Source organism: Tursiops truncatus, chromosome 10, assembly GCF_011762595.2.
Source record: "Tursiops truncatus isolate mTurTru1 chromosome 10, mTurTru1.mat.Y, whole genome shotgun sequence".
NCBI lineage: Eukaryota > Metazoa > Chordata > Mammalia > Artiodactyla > Delphinidae > Tursiops > Tursiops truncatus.
In genome coordinates, this window is record NC_047043.1 from 3,844,411 (window position 1) to 3,864,746 (window position 20,336).

Sequence of the window (20,336 nt, forward strand, 5' to 3'; positions counted from 1 at the left end):
ACGATGGTGTCACAGGTCCTAACAGTTTCTGTTTGGGCCCCTCAAACTAGGGCAAGAGGCCAGCATCTTAAAAGGCAGAGTTTTGGGTTTGTGTGTGTGAAGGAGAGAGAGACAAAATGTGGGTATTTATAAAGCAGGCCATATGCCATTTGTTCAATGCAGTGTGCATTGTATTTTTATCTCTTTTTACCTCAATGATAAGGAACGCCTGCTAATTAGTAAATCTAGTCCTACATCTGTGTATATCCACATATATCTATATTAATATCGAGGTTTATATGTTTATATTTAAAATGCTTCTCACTTCTGACAAAAACTTGGGTATTGGTAAACCTGGATCCTCTTAGTGGAGGGTCACTTCTTACTTTAAGTAGTTCTTTCTATATGTGGTAATTAGGAGTTTGAGAAAAGGAGTATGTTGATTTGCTATGATCTCCTACTCAGTAATCCAAGTGACCTTTAGATGCAAATCCTATCTCTCCTAAAAAATTAGAGAAAACATGCTTCACTGATTCAAATCTACTGGTATTTATTGAGCACCTACTACGTGGAGGGCTCTGGGTTGGCTGTGGTGGATACGGTGATGGATAAGGTAGGTTCAACCCTTAGCCTCTTACCATTTATTTTAGGGAGGAAACTCATACGAATGAAGTGATAACAACACACATCTGAAAAGAATAGCATCTGAGAGGAATAAACAGCCCCCCCACCGGGGGGGCTCAGAAGGGAAAAGATCTCATTTCGAGGATCAGGGTGAGTTAAGTCTTAGGGAGTTGCCATGTTGTACTTATAAACGAAGCACGTCTCCAGCCTCCTCCCACGCGTTCATTTACTCATCCCACAAATGCAAGTGTCGACTCTGTGTCGGGGCCCTTTGGGCACTGGGGTTGCAGCAGTGAACAAAGCCCCTTTGATGGTGAGAGCAGCCCAGCTGGACCTCCTTCCGTCAGCGATGTTTAGACAAGAGTTGGAACAGGGTAGATCGCACCTCCTCTGCTCTGACTCTGACTTGCGTTCCAGAGTGGGTCAGAAGTTCCCTGTGTGATGCACACGTGGCATTAACCTTCAGCAAGGCTGGGCAGTCCTTGCCGGCCTCCAGGTTTGGCTGACATAGATGCTCGTATGTAAATACAGGATCAGTGGCACCCTGGGTTCTCTGATAGCATCTTTGACATCACTGGTGGAGTGAGCGGTGCCATCAGATTACAGAAGCTCCTGGTCTGGCCCTTTGGCCATGGAGCCAGAGTCCGATTTAGGGCCCTCAGGCCTTCAAGAAGAGGCAGGAACAGGCAGATGGTGAACGCCAGGGCTGCCCCTGCCCGGCTGGGTCATAGGAGGGCAGGATCTGCTTCGTTGGGTCGTGACATCCTCTCCTGGACCTCCCTATTGCCATGTCCATGTGTTTGCTCCTGGCAGATCATGGTCAGCCAGCTCTTTCCCAGTCCCTCTCTTCAGCGTTAGCTGATCATTTCAGAGAGATTAAGTCAGCATTTCACAATGCTTTCCTGGAGTTGGTATTCAAAATATTTAGCCTTCAAAGACAGATGCTGTCAGACTTATGTATACTTTGTGAGTAATAGCTTGGACTGCATCAGTTGCCCATAGGGTCGGGGATTAACCAAAGGTTTGGTAAGGGGAACCCTAAGACCAAAAAGCTTTTTAGAGCTGAAATTCTGTGAGGGTGGACCCCAGCCACTGGAGACCAGCAGAAGCTATTTACTTACTTCCTGTGCCTCTCGGTGTGGCGCCCCCCCCCCCCCCCCACCGTTCTCCACTGTGCCTGAGACCAGTTCGTGGGCACATTTTAGCATCTGTCATTCTAATTATACGCTTTTCTCTCACTGTGTCTTTCTAGCCAAATTTAGTCTTCCTTAAACCCCACAGAGCTGGAGTTCCGAGTATGTGATGTGAGAAAAGCCTCTTTTACCATTTGAGTAATACTCCTTTTCAACTGGATTTATTTTTTTCACTCACTCGTGTGCCCAGGATCTCACCTTTCACCATGTAGGAGGCGAATTAACTGCTGTAATAAATTACCGCAAATTGAGCAGCTTAATACAGATTTATCACCTCTCCACCGTGGAGGTCAGAAGTCTGAAATCGTTTCCCTGGACTATAGATAAGCTGTTGGCAGGGCTGGTTCCTTCTGAGGGTCCGGGGGAGACCACTCACTACCATCCCAGTGTCTAGAGGCCGCCTGCACTCCCCGGCTTCTGGCTTCACATCTCCTGTTGGCTGTGACCCTCCGGCCTTCCTCTCATGATGACCCTCGTGATCACATTGGGCCCACGCAAATGTGCACACCTCCCCATCTCAGGCTCCCTAGCCCCAGTTGCAATTCCCTTTTGCCGTGTAAGGTAATGTATTCACAGGTTCCAGGGATCAGGTGTAGATGCTTTGGGGGGACTATTCTTTCACCTACCGCAGAAGCTAATTTTAAAAACTTTTAAATCAGCTGTTTGTTTCTTTTCCCCTCTTCCGTTCCTAAGTAATTATAGGCTAGGTTTTCCAAATGCATAATATACTTTCAGGTCATAAGTTAAGAGATTTTAGAACACTTCTATTAATTCTTTAAAATAGTTCAGAAACAAATCGGCTCTCTTTGAGTGACTGGAGTTATCAACTGTGAAACTTGAACTCCCAAGTGCATTGGACATAATCCTAGGGAGTTAGAACCTAGAAAAACCACTGTCTCCACGTTCTTGGAAATCGCCTTTTGTCTCTAAGTAAAACGGAGGGTGAGGAAGGACCGTCCGGTCCTTGGCTGTTCCGACACCGTCACTGTCACCATCGTGTTGTGGACTCTTTCCGTCTCTGGGAGCCCCCGTTCCTGCTCACGGCCTCACTGCCCTTCCCCGTAGAAACCTGGACCCTTGTTCACGTACACGCTCCCTCCTCTGTCTCCAGGCTTCCGTCTGCCGCCCGTCTACAGTCGGACAACGAGCTTGTTGTAAATGAGAGGAAGTCAGCGGGGTAGACAATGTGCTTGAGCTCAATTGCACGGCCCACTTTCCCTTTCATTCCAATGCTCGCCCACCTTCCAGAGCCTGGACACACCCTAGACCAGCAGCGCCTTTCTCCTTAACCTTGTCCTCCAACACGGCTGCTTTAAGCCCCCGTGCGGTGTGTCCCAGTGAGAATGAGAAACGTGTGAATAGCCAAGACTGCTTGTCTACGTCTTGGTTATCTAGTGGGGGTCACCCGATTGGCTTTTGACAGATACCTTACTATTACATAGGTACATTATAGCTACTGAACTGTTACCTATTTTACATATTATTTTGGAATATATATACATATAATGTATGTATACACGTTATATATGTGTATTTTGCAGGCATTGTATATGTATATACATATAATAATATATAAAAATATATAGTAATATGTGAAAGCATTGAAAATTCTTTTCAGCTGTTCTCCCCTCATTCTCTTTTCATGGGGTATAGGTTTCTTTAAAAATATAATCAGAAGTGCCCTTTATTGTTGTACAGCTACCAGCTCCCTCTCAGCTTAGAAAACTGGTCTCTGGATCTTTTTAGGTGAAAGCCTTTATCTAAAAGAGGCCCAAGAGCTTAGATCCCCCTGACCGAACACAGATGAAGGGTCGCTTGGTGCAGTAAAGGCATGTTTCTACTTTACTGCACTGATCAGATTGCCCAGTCAAGCTTAGAAGAGGAAATGACATGGAAGATCAGATGTGGGAAATCATTTAAATATTTGCCCTCCTGATAGAAGATCACTGCAGTCCGCCTAATATGGGACCCAGAGGTTTTCACCATGAAGATGTGAGAAGGTGGCAGCAGTAAAACTGGTCCCGGAGGTGTGTTGTTCTAGAGTCCTCAGTCCTTGTAAATGAGGTTCTGGCTTCAGAAGGGCTTTGGTTTATTAGTACCCCATTGGGATTTACACGCATTTAGCTGCATGAGGCCTGTATTGCATTAACGGTTTTTAAAAGCAGAGAATACTGAAAGGGAACACAGTTCATTTTCCAAAATTGATGTTCAGAATTGTAACTTTCAGTTTTCAGTAAAAGTTTACATTATGGCCCCTAGCTTGTAAAGGCCTAGTCTAGTCGTGGTTAAGAGTGTGAGCTTGGAGGCGGGCTGCCTGGGTTCAGATCTGGGCCTCACCGCTTACTAGCTGTGGTGCCTCAGGCAGGTTCCTTAATTTCTCTGTGCCTCAGTTTTCACACCTGTGAAATGGGGAATGACGGTAAGTAGTGCCTTCCTCAGAGCTGTTGTGAAGATTATGTAAGTTAACAACATAGAAGCATTTAGGTTGGCGCCTGGCACAAAATGAGCCCTCGGTGCACACTGGTGGTGGTTACTGTCACTGTGTCCTTCTGGGGTCTGAGGCAGTCATGTAACCGCATTGCAGAAAACTGCAGTAGTTTTCTATTTTTATACTTGCTTCTTTGAGAAATACTTATTACACAGCATTTTGTTGTCATAGTCATGATGGCATTTACACTGTATAAACTGGAGGCAAGTTGCCAAGAATTTTCCATTAAAGAACTAAATCAAGATCAAGATAGATACATTATTAGCAAAATATATGACTGGAATTTCTGTCAGAAATTTTAAAGGAGATGAATTTTGGGAGAAATCAAACATTTTCTCCTCTAAGATAAAACCAAGTTATTAGATAATTTTAAATTCATGTCACATTGCATAGTCATGCTTTCCACAGATGCTGATTATAACAATATTTTATATATGCTCATATCCAATTTCAGATTCGGGTTGTTTTTTATTTGAATTACTGCCTCCTGAGCTGCCAGGTTACTTGGCACTGATGTTAACCCCTGTTTTATAATTGTTCCCAATAATGTTTTGCAATGTACCAGGAGACTTCCATGCAAATTGCCCGTATTGGGCTACAGTTATTCCTTCACCATGATCCTTGTGAGCAATGCCTGATAAGATTGGCAATATGCAAGATTTTTTAAAGTTACACGTGATTCCTTGTGATCAGAACACTTGCTTAGGCCCTGGCTGTCCCTGGCTCTTCTCTGCTTGTTTGGATGGTTGATTACAGATTCATCAGATGCTAGAGCTGAGAGGAAGATCTCGTAGATCCTGTTGTCCTACTGTGTCATGTTACTGTTGAGGTATTAAAGCCCCAGAAGACAGGACTCTTCCAGCTAAGACTAACCCTGTTAGTTCAAGAGCTGTGACTAGACTTTGATTCATCTGGTAACTAAATTAAAGGGGTTGAGAAAATCACTCACATCTACTCAGCACAAAGACAAATAAAAAGGCCTGCCATCCTCGGGGAGCTCACAGTTCAGAGAGGTGACAGTCAGGTAAACAGGTAGTTACAGAACTGTCTTCATTCCCTCCACTGAAGTGCCCCATGTCAGGGTCATACAATTATCTGGTAGATACTGTTTCAGTTCATCAACACAGCGGTAAAGTAGGCAACTTTGTTTTTGATGCCTGTCTTTCCACTTATCCAGTCATTTATTTTTCTATCTATGAGTCATTGATCAGAGAACGCTCACAGGTGCCTGAGCTGTGCTGGACACCAGCCTCACTTCAGTGCCACGTGCCAGGCAATGAAAAGCAGGGTCTTTGCCTTCGAGTAATTTATAGCCCAGTTGAAGGAGACACAGGCATGTACAGAACAAAGAGCAAAGATGTGTCAAAGGAGCCGTGATATAAATAAATACAGCAAGGTACCTCGAACACACCACTTCATTCCTGCTACATCCTCCCAGGGTTTCCACAGATGTTTCATGTGTTAGTTCATGGAACGAACCTTAAAATGTACCTTCTCAGGGATAGTTGCACCTTAGAGTAGGTTGGCAATCCTGCTGTACTTACTGCCTTCTCCCCGCTTCCTCTGGCCCTGTCCTTCCTCTTAGGTTGGGGGCGTGTCTAGAATGGGTGGTTCTGGAGAAGGGCCTGCTGGTAGGCCAGCCCTGTGCTCCAGAACTGAGCAGCCGCCCTCCATCCTGACCCATCTAGAGAGAGAAAAGCCGTCCCCCCTCACGCCGACCCTGCCCCCGCTGCCGCCCCGCGGGGCAGTCCCTTCACAAGTAGTTCATTCATTTGTTTGCTGATTCAGCTGAATGCCTGCTGTGCGCACAGGCTGTAGAGGTGACGGGAAGCAGACAGACCCGGCTGATGTTCTCCAACAGCTTCTGGTCTAGACTAGCTGGAGAAACTAGCTTTGATCAAATAATCACACATATAAATGTGAAATGACAGCTGGGAGAAGGGTTATCAACATGGTGCTTTAAGGACAGTTGAGCACTGGAATCAAGGTCCGGGGGGTGGAGGGAAGAACTTTCAAAGCTAAGGAGCAGCATATGAGCGAAGCTCTGGCAGGAAGAACGGGGGCATCGTGGGCCCCATGGGAAGGCCAGTGTGGCTGGACGGGAGGGGACACGGTAACAAGGCTGAGGAGGTGGTGAGGCCAGACCACGCCGGCTCTCTCACTTTATCCGGGAGCAGCAGGAAGCCCCCAGAGTGTGTTACGTAAGCAAAGCATGTACACGGTTAGACTTGGTTTTCAGAAAGATGTACTTGGCTGCTCTGTGGAGGAAGGGCCCGGGAGGAAGAGGAGGGGCCTCAGGGCCAGGAGAAGGTGATTGCAGTAGCTACACAAGAGGTGAGACCGAGCTTGTGGCCAAGGGGATGAGGGACGTGAACACCCCAAGATTAATAGAAACTGAAATCTCCAGAACCTGCCACTTGATTGAGTCTGAGGTCAGGAGGGACGGTACCGAGTGCCTGACTTGTGGAACTTGTGGACGTGGCGTGTTGCCAGGTGTTGGTAAAAGGACAGGACTGGCTGAGGTTGAGGTTGGGCACGACGACCTTGAAGTTTACCTGAGATGCTGAGGTCAGCGTGTTGCACAGACTTGAACGAGTTTGGAATAGTCTGGATCTCACGGGAGAGGTGGGTCGTGGGGCGTCAGCTTGTGAGCAGCCTTCACTTAGCGGGCGTTTGAGGGTTGGAGAGGACTGACCGGAAGTACCAAGCAAGAGGACAAGGGACTCTGGTGAATCTGGAGGAACACAGGCATTTCGTGGCCGGATGAAGGACCAGGACGTGAACGGGACGGTGGGAGACCTGGGGATGGGAGAGCCCGGCTGTGGGGTTACGGAGGCCAGGGGACGTGTGGGTTTCCAGGTAATGAGAGCAGCCAACTCATCACAATGTATCAGAGACAAGTGCTCTATAACGACAGACGAGGAGCCATTGTACTTATAGCTACATGAGTGTCTCGGTGACCTTAGTGAGAGGTGCTCACTTGCGGGGTGTGGGCAGAAGCAAGGGTGGATGACCAGTGTGGGAAAGGTGGAGACAGTGAAGAGAGACAACTGAAGGAGAGGAGAGGGCCGCGTGGTAGGTGGAGGGCTGCAGGGTCAAAATGCAGTGCACGTCAGCGTCTGTGAAAGTCAGTGGAAGAGCACCAAGCTCAGTATTCTGTAATGACCTGTATGGGAAAAGAATGTGAAGAAGAATGAATATGTGTGTATATATATCTGTGTATAACTGAATCACTTTGCTGTACACCTGAAACTAACACAACATTGTAAATCAACTATACTCCAATAAAACTAAAAAAAGAGAGAGAGATGTTCTAGGAAAAAAAAAAAAAAGAAGAAAAAGAACACCAAGAGTGAACCCAGATGTCGGCCGTGGGCTCCGGGTGGCGATGTGTGGACGTGGGTCCATCGGTTGTAACAAGTCGCCATCTGGCGGGGTGCTGACAGCAGAGGCTGTAGGGCAGAGGGTGTGGGAGACTGTGCCTTCCTCTCAGTTTTGCTGTGAACCCAAAACTGCTCTAAGAAATAAAGTCTGTTTTTAAAAACTCAAAGGAAGGATCCAGCAGAGGAGAGGGTGACTCTGTGGGAGAGAAGAGCAGCGTTCCTGTGAGAAGCTGGACAGAGGGCGTCGCCGACGGACGCAGCTGACGCCAGGCAGGAGGGGAGCCGGGGAGCTGGGTGGGTGTTGGGACCGCAGGCTTCTCGGCTCGGCCCCCGGAGCCTGATGGGGTTCCCGCCTGAGTGCTGCTCTGAGACGTCGATGGGAGGACCTCCCCAAGATGAACAAAGGGGAGCTCAGGTCATGGTGGTTGGAGGACAATGGGGAACATCTGAAACCGTGTGGTGGGTGGAGAGCAGGGCAGCCAAGATCTCAAAGGTCTATGGGGGGTGGGCACGCGCTGGGGAGTGAGGGGAGACCGTCTGAGCGGTGGGCTCCGGGCACAGGTCCTTCCTGTGGGTCCGCAGTGCTGGTACCTCCCAGCCTGCTTCTTTCCTCGGGAAACCATTTACCAAACCAAGCTCTTGAGATGTTAGTATGTCCATCTGGACAAAAAGATATTTTCCATTGAATGGAAAAGGAAAGGGGGAATATTTTTTATTGTTTTGCTTAGATTTTCTCCTTGGGTTTCTCTTTGACATGCATCTAGGCCACTGTAATTTTGGTTGACTTCTTACCATGGGTCTTCCCGCCTCAACATGTTTTTAAATTCAGAACTTTTTTTTTTTCAATCTTCTTTTCTTCTCTGTCAGCTCTTTTATTACAGACTATATTTTTCATGCGTTGTGTTGTGTTGTCTCCATCCTTATGATGTGCTGCTTACAATATTATTCCTCCTGTTCTCTGTGCATATTATTACTTTAGTTTTGCAGGGACTTCCCTGTGAATAGCAGAATGTAATTTATGAAATATGACAATCATTCTCGTAACACTGCTGTATGTTAAGTTCACTCAACAGCAGTGTGGGGTAGTTACCCAGACGGCCAGCCTCCAGAGCTTCACGTGGCCTCTCACATCTAGAAGGAGCCTCCTGGGTTCCCCCGCAGGATGGAGCAGAGAGGCAAGTGTTGGCTGCCCACCCCCGTTTCTGGCATTTACCATTTGAACTAACTCAAGGACAAGTGTCTCTAGATTAATTCAAGTGTGTGTAAAGACACACAATTCTACTTTGTTATTAATCAAAGTTATAATTATCTAAGTAAGCGGCGCTAAGTAGTCATTTTTCAGGTCCTTTCGTGAGAAGCTAGCAACGTATAATTGGCGTGTGTAGTGGTCAAGAGGCAGATTCTCGGGTCAGGCTGCCTGGGTTTGAATGAAAGGGACCTGCCCTTTGTTGCCACGTGTGACCTTGGGCAGGTTATAACTTCTATAATACTACTGGTCTCGTGTGATTATTGTAAGGATTAAAAGAATGAATTCACATAAAGCTCTTAGAACGGTGCCTAGCACAGGATCAGGACTTAGTGAATTCTAGCTGTGATGAGATTATGTCGTCTCCCGCAGTGCAGCCTCGGAAGTCCGGGACCTTCTGCTGCCCTCACTTGTTAGCAGTCTCATTTCGCAAGCACTTAGTTCTCATCACATACAACTCGAAAAGTAGGTTATCGTATAATTTTTCACAATGTCTAAGTTAATACTATCCACAGTAATAAGGCTTTATATGATAGGAATATTGGTTTCTCGTCTCTTCTCCCATATATGTAATAAGCTACGCTTACTCCCTGTGCATTCAAAACAACCCCGTCCCCCCCAGGGCACTGTGTGGCTCTCAGATACAGGGAATATCTTCCGCCAGCTTGGTACAGATAAAGACATTCTTTTTCAGCTCTTTTAAACAGAGGAATCAGATGATTGAACTTTTAAGAAAACATTCCTCCCAAGTCTGGTTGGATGGAATGGTTTGCTGTAAAGATCCAGTATTATTCAGAGCCGCTCTGTGCTCCCTTAATTGAAGAGTTTTGACACTGACATTGAAGAGGGATTGCCTTTGGGGCCACCAGCAGACAGCTTTCTTTACCGTCTTGTATTGTTAATGACTCAGAGAATGTTTTCCGATGAGATCAGAAGCAACCCACTAAAGAAAAAGTGGAGGGAACTTGAGAGCTTAGGAGAGCGGAGAGGAGGGATGTGAGAAAAGCTAAAAAAAGACCAAAGTTGGTGCGGCAGGAGGGGTGGGGCTGCCTTTCGTCCCAGCACAGCTGCTCAGAATCTTTTTTCAAGTGGGAAGAGATGACAAGAAATCCTGTCTTTACCAGCCGTGAAGATGTCTTTGAAATGATGCGAGGGAAGCCAGAGACAGACATGGAGTGGAGTTGGACCAGGTCCTGCCCTGCAGCTCTCGAGGAAAGATGCGTCCAGCGCTGCGGTTCGCCACTGGGCCGCCGGCGTGTCTGCAGGAGGCGCAGAGCGTGGACTGTCCGTGTCACCTGGCACCGCGCCCTGGGGCCGCCCGGCCATCCCCACCGACGGCTCTGCTCACAGCCCCGCCGCCACCCCTTCTTCAGCCCTCCTCGGCAGTGCAATCACAGTCTGCACGCAAATTAAGCGGCAGTCTCGGGGCTTAAAGAAAAAGGAAAATTTTTCATTTTAGAAATGAAAAATGTAATGTCTCCTGTGCCAGTTCACTCTGTGTCCCCTGAAATGGTTTCATCTCTATGCTAATTTTATGCTGAAAATAGGAACGCTCCTGCTTAGGAAGAGGAGAGTAAGGGCTGGGAATCAAAGGCTGTCTGAATTTCTGGAGCCAAGTGGACACCCCCCTCGATTCAGTCCCACTTAGAAGATGTCCTCTGGGCCGGCCTGGCGCTCAAGACACCCATCCTTGCACTGGGGGCCGTGCTGGGGGATCCGAGGCCTTCACCTCCCACCCAGGAAGCCGACTCCCCGGCCTTGGGCGTGGATCCGTGCCTGCAGGAGAGTCTGTGCATTTCTCCTTGCTCTTACAGCAGAGCCTTCCCTGGTATATCCAGATCCCACAACTGACTTCCCTGGATTGCCTCCACTTCTGTTTTAAATGAATAATTAACTCATAAAAGGCACCATCTCAGAAGTACAGAGTAACCCGTAATTCCATGCCTGTAAATTCTTTGAACAAGTGGACGTTGTTTTATGCTTAGTTCTAGTCTTATCTGCTTCTCTCGGTAGAACATGGGATGTTGAGGGTGGGAACCTCGCCTCTGTGCCTTAGCGCTGTCGTGGAACCTTCCTCAGCGTAGGCCATTGCTACACGCTTGCTGACCTCTGGATGCTCCCGTCGGTCTGTCCCCTCGTAGTTCAAGGGCAGCTGGACAAAGAAGAGGTTGGAAGGGTCTCGTTCTCACTGCTCTTCACCTGATTTTCACAGACACCGCTCTATCAGTTTGGTCCTGCCCGTTGTCGCCTAGCTGTCTGTGTCCTTCCTGGTCCTGCCCGTTGTCGCCTAGCTCTCTGTGTCCTTCCACACGTGAAGATGCTGCCTTTTTGTCCTATTTATGTTGTTCGGCAGAGACAATTCATGACGAAAAGGGAGGATACTTGCTCAGGGTCTTGGGACTAGGACCGACGGGAGAGTTATAAAAGGTTGATTTCAGCTCCATTCAAAGAGCTTCCAGCGACGGAGGTTGTGTGTGACAGAGGGTTTAAGCAGACCCTGCTTAAAGAGACTGCGGTCCTGAGGACACTTGCCCCAAGGCTCCGCGGGCCGTGGTGCTGACTGGTGGCTAACCTTGGACACCCTCTCAGCCCCGGCAGCTGGCGCCTTGGCTGACAAAGGGAATGGAAGAGATGAGTGGGTGGATCTGGGGCGGTGGTCCCTTCGGCCTTCCCTAGGGGCAGGCTGGGGCTGGCGGCCCACCGTGTTGCCGAGCACGGGACACGGCGAGGAGACGGCACAGAGGATGCTGACTGGGCGGGCTTGCTGGACGGGATGGGGACGCAGCTTGTCTTCAAAATGGAAAGAATTTCTTAGAGGCTTCGTACTCACACACACCTGAGAGACTTGAGATGAGAAAGTCAAGGAGACAGAGAGGCGTGCGTGTGTTTGGATGGAGTGGGTTCTTTCTACTCGATGATAAGGCTGTAAGTTCTGTGTTTCTATTGTATCCATTTTGCCTGCGCGTTAGGGTGTCTGAGCCGGAAACACAGCGCAGGGCAGGCATCTTAGTGACCTGGGAAAGAGAAAAGTACGTTACAGACGCTTCCTGGAAACAGAAGGGGCTGAAATGCATTTCGCCATTTGGAGAGAGAATGGGAATTGTGCTTCTTTCTTTTAGCTGTTTCCTTTGAGGTTCAACTATATTGTATTGCCTTTTTAAAGCTTTCACAAAACAGACCCTGGCAGAACTCAAATGAGTAAATGACAGGCTAGTCACAAGCCAGCTACCAGGTGACGTCTTAGCCTCCTGTTTTCTTTCTGTGGCAGTTCCAGTCTTCTGAGTGGAAGGAGTTGGTGGTATGGCCAAGTGTCAGGGGTGTTTGGGGAGGAGGTGGCTGGAACTGTGGAAGCGTTGGCACTGAAGAAGCCCAGAGTGGGGCAGTGCATCTGGCCCCGCGGTAGGAGGGGGGCATTCACAGCCACAGAAGGCCTGGGGTGCTGTACTTGAAAAGACTCTTGTGTTTATTGACTCACTGAGCTGAACTGACCCGCAAATACTGGGTACCTCCTGTGTGCAGTGCTCTGTGATAGGAATGAGCACCATACAGAGAAGAGTCTAGTAATTCCCTCAGCTGACATTTGTTTCCTACTGAAAAGGAACATAGCTAAGAGCCACCAGTTTTTTTCCAGTTCTCTTGAGAAATAATTGACCTCCATCACTGTCTAAGTTCAAGGAGTACAGCATGGTGGTTTGATTTACATATATTGTGAAATGATGACCTCAGTAGGTTCAGCTAACCTCCATCTTCTCATATAGATACAGCAAAAAGAAGAGAAAGAAGAAAAGAATAAAGGGACAAAATGTTCTCCTTGTGATGAGAACTCTTAGGATCTAACCTCTTAACAACTTTCTTACGTATCATAGAGCAGCGTTAGCTATAGTCGTCATGTTGTACGTTACATCCCTAGTACTCATTTATCCTGTAACTGGAAATTTGTACCTTTTGACCACCTTCCTCCACTTCCCCTCCCCCACCCCTCACCTGTCATAACCACAAGTCTGATCTCTTTTTCTATGAGTTCGTCTTATTTGTTTGTTTGTTTGGGGGGATTTTTTTGTTTTTGTTCTTAAATTCACATGTGAATTAGATCATACAGCGTTTGTCTCTCACTGTCTTACTTACTTCACTGAGCATAATGCCTTCAGGGTCCACCCATGTTGTCGCAAATGGCAGGATTTCCTCATTTTTTATGGCTCAATAGTGTGTCGTTACACACACACACACACACACACACACACACACACACACACATACACATACATACGGCAACTACTTGTTTATCCATTCATCCATCCATCATCAATCAGTGGACATTTATTTCCATGTCTTGACTGTTACAAATAATGCTGCAGTGAACATGGAAGTGCAGATATCTTTTCGAGTTAGTGTTTTCGTTGCTTTTGGATATATTCCCAGAATTGGAATTGCTTGATCATATGTTAGTTCTAATTTTAATTTTTTGAGGATACTGTTTTCCACAGTGGCCATACCAGTTTATATTCCCATCCACAGTGCACAAGGGTCCCTTTTCTCCACATCCATGCCAGCATTTGTTCTCTGTTGTCTTTTTGATGATGGCCATTCTCATAGGTGTAAGGTGATATTTCATTGTGATATTAATTTGCATTTACTTAATGACTAGTGATGTTGAACAACTTTTCATGTACCTCTTGGCTTTTCTTATATCTTCTTTGGAGAAATGTCTATTCAGATCCTTCTTTTCTCAGTTGGGGTATTTGGGTTTTTGCTATTGAATTGCATAAGTTCTTTATATGTTTTGGATATTAACCCCTTATCAGATACACGGTTTGCAAATATTTTTGTTTGTTGTACTGAGCGAGGCACGTTAACGTGCTCAGTTAACAGCGGCTGGTTAAGAGGCCACTGCAGGTCCCAGGATGTAGGCTGAGGTAGAGGAGGCACCATGTGGATGCCCTTGGTGTGACCGTTCCGCACGTGAGGGCAGCCAGCCTGATTGTGCAAGAACAGTATTGAGTTCTGTCCTATATGGTGCCAGGAGCTCCAGAACACTTGCCAGTTGAAAGGGGAGAGAGAAGTTTCATCAATATCTAGTGCACAGTGCAGATTTGCCATTTACCAGGCGCATGCAATGCTAGACACTGGAGATGCAAAGATAGACAAAGAAACAAAATAATTAAAATGTGATTAAGAACATGTCCAACAAAATCAAATTTGGGGGAGAAAAAAGAAGTATCGTTTGACATTACAGATAGCTCCTCAAAAAAAAACCTACCAATACCAATTGTGGAGCCAGTAGCTGAATCCATAGACTTATAGAAAATCTCACAGCCAGATGAGCTCGTAGAACGATCTCTCCAAGTCTGCTGTTTCACAGAAGGGGGAGCAGAGACCCAGGGAGCAGAGGTGAAGAGGCAGGCTATGCTGGTTTACATTTCTCTCTGGCTGCATGCCAGAAAGTGGGCCAAGGCACCTGGACTTTCCTGGGTTGGTGAAGGCTCATGCTTTCTCATCTTAAAGTGTTTTTGGCTGCCGGTGACCAATGCTTAGAGCCAGACAAGCACTTCTGGCATTGACGTAGAATTACACCTGTGCTGTGCGAGCTTCTGGAGCTGCTGAGCTTTTCACAACCCACCTATCCCCTCCCCACCGCTTTATTGTTTATGGCCACCTTCTTTTAATGCCCATCAGCAGCGTTTCTGCTCAGCTCTGCTCTTTCAGCAGTCTCTGTGCACTGACAATAAGTCTGAAAAGATGGGAGTTTTTTAAAGTTGGCCTTTCCCCTCAAGGGATGAGATAGGGTTTAGTAGCTTCAGTTATGTTGAATTTTACTTATGAATGGTGATGACTCACATATAATATGAGTTTTATTTTCTGTTTTATGTGTATTTTATATGCAGCCACATAGGCAAATATTTAATTTATTTTCAGTCTTGTACTGTTGGACAGCAACCACTAACGTCCAAGATATTGTACGGATTCAGGCGCGGGTCTGCCTTTGAGGAAGCTTGGTAGATGCCGGGCACACGGTTAGGATTACCCAGATGCCACCATGACGCTGAAACAGCTGGTCGACTGGTCGTTTCAGCCAATCAGAGAAACCAGTGGGAAAAGAATCCCTAAAACTTATTTAAATAAATGAATTGGTTTTTACTGCTTGATTCAGGCAAAACATTTACTCTGTTATTTTTTTATGTAGAAACAGCTGAAACAGAACTGTACGGCTTTGAAGCCAAATTCCAGTTTGAATTCTGGCTCTACCGCTCGGTGCTGTGTACCTTGAGCAAGTTACTTAATTTCTCTGGGGCCCAGTGTTTTCACTTGTAAAAATGGGGATGGTAATACTTATTGCATGGTGTTTTCAAGAGGGTTGTATTTTAATTATAAATATAAGGTACTTAGCGCAGTCACTGAATAATCAAATGTTAATTCCCCTCCTCCTAAGAGAGCGTGATCTCGGATGGATAGATGCAGTCACCCCAGAGGTCTGTATTCGATGTCCATCCACGGTGCTTGCTGTAAGATGAACCCTGCACGATGGGAAGGTTGCTGGGGACCTGGTCCACTGTATCACCCAGAGCCCCGCTAGAAAGCCTTTGTGAGGATTGTCTTAAGAAGTAACTACCAAGAGAAGCTCAGCTCCCCTCGAGGTGCAGGTGAACTTAATCTCATGGACTTTGTAAGCCACAGAGCCCGACCTGAAGCTCAGCTGACTCCCTGCAGAGGCCCTCAGGCTGGCGATTTGCGTCGCCCTGGTGCCCGATCGCAAAGTCCTGCTCGTGTGAATAGCTTCCCTCCCCATGTTCTGTTAGGAGAGAGGCTTGGATATGGTTAGATGGCATCGATGTCTCAGCCACCACTCGAGTCCTCCCCCGCGGGGCACTCCTGCCCATCCCAGCTCCTGGGGCCACGCCAGGCGGGACACGTAGCAGAGGGGCTGCCAGGGTGGCACCTGGCTGAGCAGAGCACCCAGCCTTGCCGTGTGGGGCAGTGGAGGGGAGAGGGGCTGCCACCCTCAGATCCCTTCATGCCTGCTTCCTTGGTTCATGCAAAGGGGACGGGGAAGGAGTGCGCAGACAGAAGTGAGTCTGGCTTGAGAAGTGTGTCGATAACATCCTACCCCTCACATTGATTCTTTAGTTTTACTCACGTTCCAACGTTACTTTATTGTGTACTTTCTTTTGTAAGCCTCTTTAAACCCTTTGTAGAATGAGGCAAGACGTAAAAACACGAAGCTTCAGAGATCCTGTGTCCAAGTTAACTGTAGTGTGTTACTGATACGGGCACCCACCCGCGGGGGAGGATGCCCTGAGCACGTGTGTTCACAGGGCCTTCATGGCCGGGCAGCCGTAGGTGGCGTGTCCCCTCGAATCCCATAGACCACTGCTGACCTATGGCTTTGTATTTGAAGGCACACCCCTCACTATCAGTGCGGATACCCGATGCAGGAAATCGTTTGCACCTGGGCTGCTTCCTGTGCCATGTCGAGAGAGCAGAGACCGTGTCTGGTGTTCTTTGCACCTGTGCTGTACGGCTGGTCCCACAGCTGACGCAGCGTAAATGCCTAGGGCGTGAGGGGCCAGATGAGGATGTTTTAACTGGGGAGATTATTCAGAATAATGAAATGTAGAATACCAGAATATATGAACAGCATTTTGGACAAATTGTTATTCCTTGTAGATACTTTCAGGAACGCAAACTCTTCCCCTCGCCAAATGCTGAGTGAGCTCCTGCTTTAATGGATAAACTTGGTTTCTGATCAGCGTGCCCGGCACTGAAGCCCAATTACATTTATAAAAGCACGCTTTTCAGGTGTTTCCATGCAGCTCGTTCTCTGAGAAAGTTTGCTGTCTGATGTACGTTGTTTAGGATTTACGCTATACAGCAGGCCTGTCCTGACAGTGTAAAGTTCGACCGGGACCCTCCGCAATGATTACTGATTCTTAATGAAGACCGAAATCAGGTGACTTCACTGCATTTGTATGTGCCTAAAACATTTTTATTTTTCCTGGCCTTGTTGTGCCCACTCAGGACTATACACTCTGCAGTCCATGCCTGACTGTATAAGACGCCTGAACGTTCACCCACTGGAATAAATACCGAGTGTCAGTGAGCTCATTATGCTAAATCCTGAGGTAATTACTTTCTGCCTTAGTTGGGGACTTAAGGCAGCAGAAGCTAAAATTATTCCGTCTCGAGACAAACCCTGAGGTGGCTGTTAGAGTTAAATATAATTCATTTGCAGCATGTCTATTATAGTTACATTTAACTAATTTGGGCCTGTTGCTGGCCAGCAGCTGAGGAGGAAGAAGTTTCCGCGTCCCTGAGCTCCGCAGGAAGAAAATCAAGACTCCAGGAAGGAGCTTCCAGAACTTGACGGAAGAGCTACTCCCACTCCATCCCTGCTCTTCCTGTCCCCGGAGCTGGACGCGCTCGTGGCGGAGAGCCTTTGGCAAAGGAGCGGTTCCGGCCGTGGGTTCACGTGGGGCGGCACAAGGATGGCAGCTCTGCCCAGGGGTTCCGTCCAGTTTGGGTTTGGGTTCAGAGCTTCCCCAGTTGCAGAAAGAACCCCCACGTCCAGGGTCACCATGAGACGGTCTTCTCTGCAGGTTGTTAAGCCCCTCCTTTCAGGCCCCCCCTCACAGTCACAGGGCCAACTTGGGGGTGGTTTCTTCCCAGGCCTTCCAGCCTGGAAGAGGGCGTGCTCTGGAAAACAGTGTAAAGAAGGGCTTCTTCAAAGAGCCTCACGTGTGTCTACAGCGGATGGCCTGACCGTTTGAGGATGTTCCGAGGGGTGCATGCTGTCCGGAGCAGAGTTGGCCCTGGGGGAGGTCCCCTGGCCTGACAGCTCCTCCAGCAGTGACGCTGAGGGGACCCTCGGGGCGGAAGCCACTCCAGGGTTGAGCGGGGTACTGGGGCGCCGTCAGCCTGTGTCCAGGAACAAGAGTCAAGAATCACTGTAGTTGGCCAGACCCCTGCGGACAGGGACTGCGCCAGGAGAGGGCACAGAATTCTGACCATCACGAGGAAAACACTGTCCTGCTTTTCCACGGAAATATCACGTGTCTACGCCGGACACACGTGCGCTGTTCTAACGGCTCCCGGGCAGGAGCGCTTGGAAGAAGTCAGGGAAGTGTGAGTGGGTGGACGGTGCGGGGGTCCCGGGGCTACGGCACACCGAGAGGCAGCAGCGCTCCTGCAGCGGAGGGACGAGAGGAAGCAGACAGCGTCGAGGTCCGTGGGGTTGGACACAGGTTCGCTGAGGCCAGGACGGTTTCCTTCACCAAACCCAGGTGCGCAGCCGGCAGGGCAGGCACGCCCACCGTGCCCAGCCGTCCACCCTGGGCACATCCCAGCCCTTCAGTCCCGGGGACTCGGCTTACAAAGGCCCAGCGTCTGACCCTCAAGCTAGTGTTCTTTCCTCTGCACCACAGTTGCTTCCCTTGGGCCCAGACTCTTCTGAAAACTCCCCTTTTCCATTTTAATCAAACAAATTTTCACCATGGCAGTGGTTTGTGAATTTAATGAGCGAGCTGTGACACAAAAAGTAAACTGTATAGGTTACATAATTTCAGGGCCAGGTTGACTTTTCCAGAATTTTGTGTCAAAGTGGAGATTTAGTTTAGGCTGTTAAAATTCAGGAAAAAATAATAAAGCCTTTCTGTGTCTCCATCCTCCCCCTGCTCCCCCACCCCCCACCACCCCCGGCCTTAAAAATAGCATCTGAAGTCTCATTGTAGCTGAGTCACTGCTTGGTGTGATCAGGGCTGGGCTGCAACTGGACCTGTCAGAATGAGGCCAGAGTGATTCATGATGGAAGCTAAGTTTGGTTGCCACTGACAACAGGTTCCTCTCTGTTCTTTTCCTGGAGTTTGGCCACACCATATTTTGCCTTTGGAGTAGAAACACCTCTTCATAGAGTTAGTAATGGGATGACATGGGCCCTCCTGCTATGACACACAGAACTCCAACCATTTATTAGGGGGAGGTATGTGTAATCAGCATAACTGAAGACCTGCGGAGAATATAGCTGTGCAGGCAATGCATCCCACCCAGCACCGCAGCTTGCTACCAGCCCAGTCTGCCAGCCGAGCGCCCCAGCGGCTTTGTGAGCCCCAGACTGTGCATCCCACCGAGGAGAGACAAAAGGTTGAGCAGATGTGGTCCCTACCCTGAAGGAACTTGGGGAGACATAAGCCAGTGAAAGCAGCAGCCCGCACTTCCCACGCCAACTCGAATCACGTGTCTGTTTCCCGCCAGCTTCCTGGGGAGCAGGAGCCGCGTCTGGTGCTCACGCACACGCCTGGCACGTATTTGAGGGGTCGGTGAGTTCGTGGAACTGGAGTGAGCTGGCACTGCAGCACCTGCTCGCCCCCTTCTGCCGTCAGGACTCGGTCCCCACACCATTCCTTCCTGCCTTCCTGGGGCACACGTTTGGGCCAGGCCACCCTGGTGCACGTGTCTGGGGGATGCAGAGGAGATCCATCTGTATCAGCAAGCGTGCAGTTACTATAGCTTTGTTCTCAGAGTGGGACTTGGGCAGTAAGGAACTCTCTGCTCCGGGCATTTGTGCAGAATTTGGCTAAACTTACATCAGCTGGACTTCTGCCAGCTCTTTGGAAGTGAGGGTCAGAGATGAGAAGCACGGGTACTTTCCAAGAAACAAAACTGCTTCACTGCAATGCTGACGATGCTTGTTCCCGATAAACTCATATTTATGGGAAACGTAGAGCAGAGCTTCTTAGTTAGGGTGCCTTAGTATACAGATGTGCACACAGATATAGGCGTGCCGACATGAGCTCTTTGGACATCTAGATATGTCTGGAGTATGGGATGGATTTTATATATGGATGCAGATGTAGATATCTAGCCTATATAATGTACGTATACATATACATTCCAGAAGAGCACAAGGATACGCAGCAAGATGTTAACTGTGCTTCTCTGGATGGTAGGATTATGGCAGCATTTGACTTTTTTATACTTATTTATTTATTTTCATTTAAAAATCATTTATATGTATTAATCATGTAATTAAGTCAACCAAATACTAAGCAAAATGTTGAATTTAGACTTACCAAGGTTTAGTGGTCCAGCCAAAGATTTACGGGTATGTTATATTCCAGCACTGACTTGGAAACCATTTGTCCTGAAGATATGTCCTTTTTTGTTGTTGTTAGTTTAAAGATGACTATTTTCAGGCAGTGACTCCTCTTCCAAAAAAAAAGAAAAGAAGAAGAAAGAAAAGAAAAAAAAATAGGAAAGCAGAGGTCACAAATCAGAGAAACTGTTCAATGTTGATAGATTTTATTTTCTTTGCTTCTAAAACTAATACTGGTAACAGCCCAAATTTTCCCCATTTGTGGAACATCCTTAACCTCCTATTAAGGATGTATTGGATAGAAATATGAAGAGAAAAACCTGTTGGTCAGATGTTAGTT

At 47.9% G+C, this 20,336-nt stretch overlaps 1 protein-coding gene across 10 annotated transcripts in view; it reads left to right on the top strand.

Annotated features, from left to right (window-relative positions):
- Positions 1-20,336, top strand: part of FARS2 (phenylalanyl-tRNA synthetase 2, mitochondrial) — a 458,205-nt gene that overhangs the window by 275,933 nt on the left and 161,936 nt on the right. Inside the window, exon 6 of one of the 10 annotated variants that reach the window (XM_033863785.2) lies at positions 10,038-20,227. The exons of the other annotated variants lie outside the window; for them this stretch is intronic. Coding sequence (XP_033719676.2) covers positions 10,038-10,326 — 289 coding nt within the window. The 3' untranslated portion in view covers positions 10,327-20,227. Of the gene's footprint in view, positions 1-10,037; positions 20,228-20,336 lie in introns of those variants that run through there. 10 annotated transcript variants of the gene reach the window in all.